This window comes from Lactuca saligna, chromosome 8 (genome assembly GCF_052625555.1).
Source record: "Lactuca saligna cultivar CGN05327 chromosome 8, ASM5262555v1, whole genome shotgun sequence".
Lineage (NCBI taxonomy): Eukaryota > Viridiplantae > Streptophyta > Magnoliopsida > Asterales > Asteraceae > Lactuca > Lactuca saligna.
The window spans coordinates 106,976,762-106,986,283 of NC_136424.1; the positions used below are offsets into that span (position 1 = coordinate 106,976,762).

The following is a 9,522-nucleotide window of genomic DNA, read 5'->3' on the forward strand; positions in this document are numbered from 1 at the left end:
ACCACTCATATTACCCTCATCACTAAGACACAAACGATACATTCCCGAAGTGTTGTTCGCCCTCCCAACATATCTTCTGCCTTTAGTGATCACAAATTTGCCTCTCTCAAGCACCATCTTGAACCCACCCTTGTCAAACTTGTCCGCAGAAACCAAACCCTTCGAGATAGTAGGAACATAAAGAACATCTCGAAGAGTCACCCATTCACCACATGTGAACTTCAACCGAACATCACCCCTTCCTAGAACTTCAGCTCTATGGCCATCAGCACAGACGACAACCGTCCCATGAGGCATGGGTTGGTAGGTGCGGAAGCTCTCTCATTGCCCACAAACATGCACAGTGGCTCCAGTGTCCACGAACCAACCTCGAGCATAGATTGCTCGAGTAAGAGAGGAGATCATGAAAATCTCACCACTGTTCACACTAGCCACCATGTCAGTTACCTTCTCGACTGGATGTGCAACCGGTACTAGTTTGCAATCTTTGCATTCTCTCGCATAGTGCACAATCTCTCCGCAGACGTGGCAAGGACCGGCCCTTTTTAGCTTTGAGTTAGGATTCTGATGACCCGGTTTCTTGAAGCTTTGTTTCTTGGGTCCAAAATTCTTCTTGTTCTGTCCCCCAGATTTGCCTTTGTGGCTAGAACTCCCAGCTGACACATGATGCACACTTTGTCCAACTTTACCTTGCTTGTCCCTGATGCGAGTTTCCTCCTCAATGCGGAGGTGCTTTATCAGATCATCCAAGGAGTAGTCCTCAGATTTGTGCATCATTCTCTTAGAAAAATCTTTCCACGAGGGTGGCAGTTTTGCGATGATCGCACCAACCTGAAAGAGTTCTGGAAGAGAGATGGTGAGTGCGTCCAACTTGTTGACCATGACTTGGAGTTCATGCACTTGCTCCATAATTGGTTTGTCATCAATCATTTGAAACTCAAGGTACTTGGACACAAGGTACTTATTAGTACCTTCTTCATGTGCCTTATACTTGAGTTCCAACGCACTCCATAGCTCTTTAGGATCTTTGACCGACGAGTAATGATCATAGAGCCGATCAGATAGGGAATTCTTGATGTGACCCACACACAATTCCTCGGATTCTCTACGCAGTTGCCTTTGTTTTTCTAAATCTGTAATGACCGCTGGGTCCACAGATTCCCCTTCCTTTAGAATTGGATCATCAGGAATTGGTGCCAGTTTTGGGTCCAACAAAAAGGAGAGATTCAAGACATGAAGCATGAACTTGATCTTTTCGGCCCAACAAGTGTAGTTCTGACCATCGAATGTGTCAAGTTTGGCAAACTCTTGGTTCATGAAATGGAGGCTAGCAGTAGAGTCCATTAGTCTGTTGATTGATCACAATAAATAAAAACCTTTAAGATTGTTGTAAATAACAAACTAATAGACGCGCAAGGAAACCGACAAATAATATTGAGAATTATATGTCAATTAGTTGCGAATAATAGATCCAATTATTATTATTATTGTATTTACCGAGTTTCGTCCAGAAACCAGATCTATCCTTCTCGATTAGATCCGGTTTTTAAGAAAGGTAGAAGAAGACTGTCCTGTTATTGGACGAATTAAACACAAGACAGAAAAGTAAAACCGACCTGTTGATTGCTGATCTTGAAGCAACTGCACGGATCAGACTGCTGTCCTTAAAGGTTTTTACTTCACTTGTACTGGCTGTAAGCAACAGAGTAAAACCCCAGGATTTAATGCAGCTTTATCGATAGTCCAACAACACTGGAAATCGACAAACACTAAACGACTACTTGGAAACTAGGGAAAAAACGCAGAGAGAGGGAGGAAGCTTTCAGATTTCGAGTGGAGTTCATGCGGCTCCTAGAGGTATCGTAACCCTAGAAGGCATCAAACGGGCCCCCATAGGCCGGCCCCAGAAACCCTAGGGTGACAGCTTGCTCTTCAAGTAAAGCGTTTCCTGATCCTTCTAGAATACCCTGACTTGGCCTCCATGAAGTTAACGACGGTCAACCATAGTGCAAAGTGCGCCTAAATCGCGCCATTTCGCGCACTCACAGTGTCGGCTAGTGCTAGGCTAGGCTAGGAGGGCGCGGGCTTGGTCCATTCCTTTGATCCACTAAAGCCTTTGAAGGCTTACCAAGGGAATAGGCTTATAAACCCACAAAAATTTCTTTCCCCCACCAATGTGGGATACAAAGGAAATTGCCAACTTGCAATTCCTTTATATATAAAGTTCCAACAAAAATTAATGTATATTTTTTTCGTTTTCATTTATTCCAAAAAGGTTTGTTGGAATCTTTACTTAAAATCGATCTATAATTGGTATTTTATGCTTGGTTGCATCTAAGTACGATGCTTTGTCTGCAGATGGCCGGTAAAAGTTAGCGAATAACTACAAGCTCGGTCAATCCATGAATGATAACATAATTCAAGAGTTCATGTTTAAAGTTGTTCATTATATAAGTGTTTATATTTGGATAACAACTATTAACATTTTACAAATGGTGAAATACAAGTTTCGGTCAAAAAACGGCGGAATACAAGATAACACAAAATGTTCATCTTTTGTATATTTCTATCGCGTATCTAATCCCGCAAAGCGGGAATCTTCCCTAATTATCTATATAAATTTTAAGGTAATTGTATATCAAAGTGGGGTGCATGCAGCCAACTAAAACCTTCTACATCCACCATTGTAGTCTCATAAATCGAATCCACATTTTTTTTAATTGACGAGGGCCATAATTAATATTTTAAGTAGAACTTCGCACATCGAACTAAGCAATTGAGATTAAACCGTTTAAAATGAGAAAACAACTAGTAGCCTACCATAGGTTCTTGTAATGTTATAATGTACCAACCCAATTGAGATCTTTAACTGTTTCTAGCTCATTAGTAGAGATCAAATATGCAATTTGCTCGGTTTATGATACTCTTAGTTTGTACGCACACTTGAAGAAGCAGAAGCACGAATAACATTTATAACAAAATTTAACTTAGCAAAAACTTATACAATGCAATGACTCTTTGTAAAGCATCTATATTAGGTAACTGAAATCAACGACCAAAAACCTTAAACATAAATACATAATACACATATGGAATTGTTAGCATATGCCAAGGGAAAGTCGATGACTCGACATTGTCGCATATTTGTAAGGATTTAATTAATATCGATCGAATTGAGACCCAACACCCTAGGCCCTAGCTATTCATCATCATTTGGGGTGGCTCATGGACCATGGTTGTGGGCTTGTGGCTCATCATCATCAGTCATTACCCAATCACTCATGGCACCGGCTCAAGGCTAATATAGCAGGCAACATACTGGGTGTTAGGATTACGACTTAGGAAACATATGGCCCAAATACTTTTTTCTATTAGCCCATTTAAACATATAATATATAATTTTGTATTGATTTAATAGTTTATATATGTTTTTTTTCATAAATAAAGTTAGGTTTAACTATTTATTGAAAGAAATACTACCCAAATATTTATAAAATATAATAAAGTAAGTAAGTAAAGCAACTAAAAAAACTTATACAATTAAATGACAGAGTTTTTATATTTTTAATTTTATTATTATTATTTTTGTAAAATCCGAAAGTTTTATCTTTTATTAAACCATTCCACGGAAATAATTTTAATTTATTAAGTAAATTTCATATTTTGGCTAAGTATATATTTCTCTATATTTAAGGTAATTATTATATAGTTTATCTTGGATTATTATCAAAATGTAATTGTTACTTTGACACTTTAACACGATTTGTATATTATGAATTTACAATATATACGTATTGGACGTAGTTTGCACGTAACATTTTAGTATGAGACTCTGTTTTGGGTCGTGACTTTTGTATTTTTTTTCATTATCATTTAAGATAGAATTTAACTATGTTTTGCTAAAATATACATCATGGACATAATATATATATATATATATATATATATATATATATATATATATATATATATATATATATATATATATATATATATATATATATATATATGTATATATATATATATATGGTATTTTCTGCATACACTTCATTCATTTATCTTGTTTTATTCCCAGTTTGCATTGGCTTCATGCATACATTCCATTCATTTGACCAAATTTGGGACTTTGTGCATCTTGGTGCATTTGTTGCAATCTCTCGTTGTGTTAACGATGATCACTAAAAAAAAAAAAGAGATAAATCACCATCTATTCCTACTTGAAAGATTATAAAAAAGATGGTCAAATAGAAAATATTACTCCAAACATCATGAAAATAATGTTTCACTAGATATTCATGAAATATTAAGTCAAGATTATTATAAAATATTTTCAAACATATTAAAAATAAGAATTTTTATTAGTAATACAAAAGCCCACTTCTTTTATTTTCCAAAAAAAAAATGCAAGTTTTAAATTAAAACCAAGGGATTTTTTGTTATGTATTTTTGAAAAAAAAATCGTAAAAAAGTTTGTTAATTAAGGCACCTCACTTTATTTTATATAACTATAAGTTTTTATAAAATATAAAATTTTGTGTCGAGCTTTAAGGATGAGACAAAAGAATTGAACTTTTTTAGAATATATTAAATAAAATCCCATACAAACAACTTTTTATCTTGCACTAAAACAATCTATGTTTTTTTTTCTCCAGTTATGATACACAATGTGATGTGTATTGATAATGTCTAGAAAATACAAAAATGCACCCAGTCACCTTATTTTGTAGAATCAATCGATTTCTTAAAATATACGATCTTGATTAGTGAATGTTGGTCGTTCCAATATACAAACAATGTTAACTTATTTCATAGGTTTTACTTGAAATCTTTTGACAGAATTGCTATCATAACTCCATAGGCAAGTTTCCAAGTTGTAATATCAATATCTTCTACTTCATCACTCAAATTTTTTAATTCCCTCAACCTAAATACTTAATTTTGTAGTATCTAGTTGAGTGGTAGCTTCTAGATGAACATTATAACTGCAAGAGAGTGTGAGTTTGATCCCATCATACTAAGACAAGGTTTCAAGTCTATCATAAGGTTTCACGTGTTTCTTGTAGATTATAGTTGAAAGATAAATCGATTAAACAAAGTAATCCATCGATGTGGAGCTCAACCGTTATACATCTTTGTGTTTGTAATATGTTTACTGTATCTTTGTATCTTGACAATTTTAAACATTTTAAATGTTTAACAACTTGGCTATTTGGGACCTATTTTGGCAAATTGTTTTCTTAAAAATTTATTGTTTTCCAAAATACTTCAAATTATTATTTTAAATGACTATTTCAAATAACATACAAGAGGTGTTTGAGTAACATGTGAATTATTGTTGAATGATATATACTTTTATTTAATTTTTTATTCTATAACACCATTGTTGGATGCATCGAAAAAAAAACCTACGAGTTTTTATTAAGCTTAAAAGGAGTAATAGGGCTCATATGGTTTACCTACTATTTTGGAAATAGTGCTTGTGAGATTATATGTGTATATATATCTATTTATGATATAATGCATTTATGTAATCTTCATGTGTATTGTGAAATCTTCCTACATACTAACATATAATAGTTTAAAATGCAATCTTAACATGAGATTATAAGTTCACTTTTATGAAAACATAATAATGTTAAAACGTGGTTTGTAACATTGCATGCATGCACATAAGTTATACATGTTTCCGTCATGTCATTTACTCATGTTACATGTTTTAAATCATGAAATATATTGTTGGAAAAATATGTTTAGTATTTCATTATAGATGCAAAGTATGAAAATAAATGACATCAAACAGATACATGAATTATTTATTTTATCTTCAATTTAATGATGGGTTCATCCTTGATTTTGTCAATAATAACTATTTTAACACGTAAAAGTTGATTTTATGTCCTCAGAGTACTAAAAAAGAAGGTGAAAAAAACCTTTTAAAACAAAATATAAGTTTGTAGGCTATATATAGCTTCATTTTCTGTTAAAAAATTACCATAAATACATGGGAAATGCTTGTTAAGGAATAGGTACATCAAGAAATATCCATGAAGCTGAGATAAAACACATTTGACATTTATATTTTTAGAAACTTTTAAATATTATTCCTTTCCAAACATTATAATAGAATTTTCATTCAATAATTTTTTTTGGGGGAACGTAGTTTAGGGTGGAATTAACGGTAACGTCCCAATTTCGTAACGGGGAGTTAACGTTCCAGCAAACTACTACCAGAAAAGGGTATGGTCCCTTCTGAGCAAAGTCACCCGATCACTACCAACATCATCTTCCACTACACAATATAATAATATCTATATATGTAACTTCTCCTCGGTGCTTTCAATCAATCTTCATCTTCCTCCCAATTCCAGATTAAACCCTAAATCAAAATGCCAATTTGGAACTGGGGGTTTCTTCTTTTCGTCTTCGTTTCAGTTAGTAGCGTAGCTTTGTCTGTTTCAGACCCGATTACTCAACAGAAGTTGGACCAGGTTTCGAACTTGCCTGGTCAGAGTTTCAATGTCGACTTTGCACACTATGCTGGGTATGTTACTGTTAATGAAGAATCCGGGAGAGCTCTGTTTTACTGGTTGACGGAGGCTGTTGAGGATCCTGCTTCCAAACCTCTTGTTCTTTGGCTCAATGGAGGTTAGCTACTTACTATGATGTATTTATTTCATGTATTCCTGTTTTAAATTCAGATTCTTCGTGATCATTGTAAATCTGGATTTGTATGATGTTATGGCTTTGGATCAGCAATATTTATTGGTTAAAAAATTACAATAGGAATTCGTATTGATTGGAAGTGTAATATTTGTGCTTATTTTAATGATCTTGTGATAACACGAACCGAGTTGCTGATCTAGATTGTTTCTATAGGGCCTGGATGTTCATCAATTGCATATGGGATGGCTGAAGAAGTCGGGCCATTTCATGTCAATAAAGATGGAAAGTCGGTTTATTTGAACCCGTATTCTTGGAACACTGGTGGGAGTTTACATTTTTTTTAAACCAAATTTAGTATCAGTTTATTATTAAAAACTTCGTTTAATAATCGTTAACTATTTGCAGTGGCAAATTTGTTGTTTCTTGATTCCCCTGTTGGAGTTGGATATTCTTACTCAAATACCACTTCAGATATCTTGAACAATGGAGATAAAAGAACTGGTATAACTTCAAACCTTTAAGTCACGTTTGGTTTGCAGAGAAGGAATTGGAATGTGAGATTCCATTCCATGAAACAAATGAATGGAATTGAACTCATATACTGTTGTGTTGCAGCTGCGGATTCACTTCAATTTCTCTTGAATTGGCTTGAAAGATTTCCTCAATTTAAAGGAAGGGATTTCTATATAGCAGGCGAAAGCTATGCAGGTAACTTATTGTAATCTATAAGAATAAAAATTATTCTTTATAATCTGAATTTGAGATTAAATAGCTACTTAGTTTGACCTCAAAAGTCAATAATATTATTTCTTTTAGGACATTATGTTCCTCAACTAAGCCAAGCCATCGTGAGATACAACAAAGAAAATACAAAAAGTCCAATTAATCTCAAGGGTTACATGGTAATTTCTCTCTGACCAAATCTTGTTACAAAAGATATTAAAATTGGTCTTGCACAATTTAAAATCTTTTTCTTTTTGGCTGAAGGTGGGAAATGCCCTAACAGATGATTATAGTGATCATGTTGGACTTTTCCAATTTATGTGGGCAGCTGGCTTGATTTCAGATCAAACTTACAAGAAATCAAACGAATTATGTGACAAGGAATCTTTTATTCATCCATCACGTGAATGTGACCAAATAGTCGATATTGCTTATGAAGAAATGGGTAATATTGATGCGTATTCTATTTTTACCCCTCCTTGCACTGCAACTGGTGTTACTAAACGCCTTTTAAGAAGATGGCATGTGAGTATTTCCTTCAATTTGCCTTATATTTTGTGAGAAGGGTATTAATGGAAACATTTTGTTGTACTACAGAAAGTCGGGCATATTGGGCAGAGTTATGATCCTTGTACTGAACAACACTCCACAATTTACTTCAATTTACCCGAGGTCCAAAATGCCCTTCATGTTTTCCACAGCAACACATCAAGAAAATGGGAAACTTGCAAGTACTACTTTTACATGAAGATCATATCTTGAAAAATAACTTATTGAATATGATATTTTATGATTGTTTGTTAATAAATTGAATTTTGTTTTGCAGCAATGCTGTAAACTTGAATTGGAAAGATTCTCCTATATCTGTGCTCGATGTTCATCAAGAACTTATAAGCTCGGGACTCCGCGTTTGGATATTCAGGTTCTTGATCTTTTGAAAATTTAAAAAGGTAAAAAAATGCCACCAATTTTGTTTTTAATTTTTAATTTAATTTTTTGTTATAGTGGTGATACGGATGCGGTGATTCCCGTTACTTCTACGCGTTATAGCATAGACGCTCTTAAGCTTCCGACGGTTAGCCCGTGGCGTGCATGGTACGATGATGGCCAGGTAATTCCTTCCATCATCAACAAACTTGTACAAAAAGTCTTCTAGATCCCATATGCTGGGATCTGGATGTTTGGCCCACTGAAATGGGCCAAACATCCAGGAGATATGTGGTCCCACTTTTTGGGACACACATAACATATGTAGGCTATGTGATTATACATAGCCTATCTGGGCCATACAGGATTAGAATCAGGTTAAGGTGATTCTAATATGAGATGTGTGGCCCACATGAGATATGAAGGGCTGATTGTTTTTGAATAATATATAGGTTGGAGGGTGGACACAGGGGTATGAAGGGTTGACTTTTGTAACGGTCAGGGGAGCAGGGCATGAGGTGCCTTTGCATAAACCGAAGCTAGCGCTTGTGCTCATTAAGAATTTCTTAGCGGGAACTTCCATGGCATCATTTGATCAAGTGATCGAGTCCAAAACTTCTGCATCAGAACAAGTTAGCGGCTTCTAGAAACTTCTTTGAACTTTTGACTCTTGTTGACATATAAAACACAAATAAATGTTTGACCATTTTCTTTTGGTCTTGAAAGAGTTGTTGTTTTTAGGCAAAATAGTAGATGTAGTTTGTTGAATATATTTGCCATAAATTTGATGTTGTGGTGGAAAGAAAGATGAATAGCAAAAGGCCAACTAATTGAATTGTTTCTTTCTGTTTTTTACACGTTTTTTAAAATGATAAATGTGTAGGTGTAAGAATGTAAATTCTAACTAGAGAGCCATCTATGTACAAAACTAATGAAGGAATATCAAGCAAGAGCAAACGTTGTATTTATCTCAATGGAGCATAACTTCTATCATATAAGTATAAGGCGTTTTAATAATGCCATGATAGCTATGGTGAAGATGTTATGAAAAACTGTGAAAAAGAATCTTTCCTTTTTACTATTCCTAAAAAGTTACTTTTGATGGGTGCATGACTTTCTTTGACTCTTATTGATCGTGTTTGGTTTGTAGATTTTGAAGGAATTGGAATGAGAGATTCCATTGCTCTATCAAATCTGCCAAAATCTATG

General features: G+C 34.3%; 2 protein-coding genes across 2 annotated transcripts; one reads left to right on the plus strand and one right to left on the minus strand.

The window, feature by feature from the left end:
* Positions 1-321: 321 nt before the first annotated feature.
* On the minus strand, positions 322-1,344 carry LOC145009985 (uncharacterized). Its single transcript, XM_078968589.1, has one exon. It carries the CDS (start codon positions 1,342-1,344, stop codon positions 322-324), a length of 1,023 nt encoding a protein of 340 aa, XP_078824715.1.
* A 4,926-nt stretch (positions 1,345-6,270) lies between these two features.
* Positions 6,271-9,153, plus strand: SCPL29 (serine carboxypeptidase-like 29). The gene is made up of 10 exons (XM_078968146.1): positions 6,271-6,645; positions 6,877-6,984; positions 7,069-7,164; positions 7,279-7,371; positions 7,480-7,565; positions 7,651-7,911; positions 7,984-8,117; positions 8,213-8,308; positions 8,392-8,497; positions 8,766-9,153. Exons 1-10 carry the CDS (start codon positions 6,387-6,389, stop codon positions 8,958-8,960), a joined length of 1,434 nt encoding a protein of 477 aa, XP_078824272.1. The 5' UTR covers positions 6,271-6,386; the 3' UTR covers positions 8,961-9,153.
* Positions 9,154-9,522: the final 369 nt, after the last annotated feature.

Bases quoted from the DNA above. Each gene is read 5' to 3' on its own strand.
- LOC145009985 (XM_078968589.1), bottom strand. From the start codon at position 1,344: ATGGACTCTACTGCTAGCCTCCATTTCATGAACCAAGAGTTTGCCAAA.
- SCPL29 (XM_078968146.1), top strand. From the start codon at position 6,387: ATGCCAATTTGGAACTGGGGGTTTCTTCTTTTCGTCTTCGTTTCAGTT. The intron at 6,985-7,068 runs GTGGGAGTTTAC...AACTATTTGCAG, and splicing joins CCCGTATTCTTGGAACACTG to TGGCAAATTTGTTGTTTCTT. The intron at 7,912-7,983 runs GTGAGTATTTCC...GTTGTACTACAG, and splicing joins GCCTTTTAAGAAGATGGCAT to AAAGTCGGGCATATTGGGCA.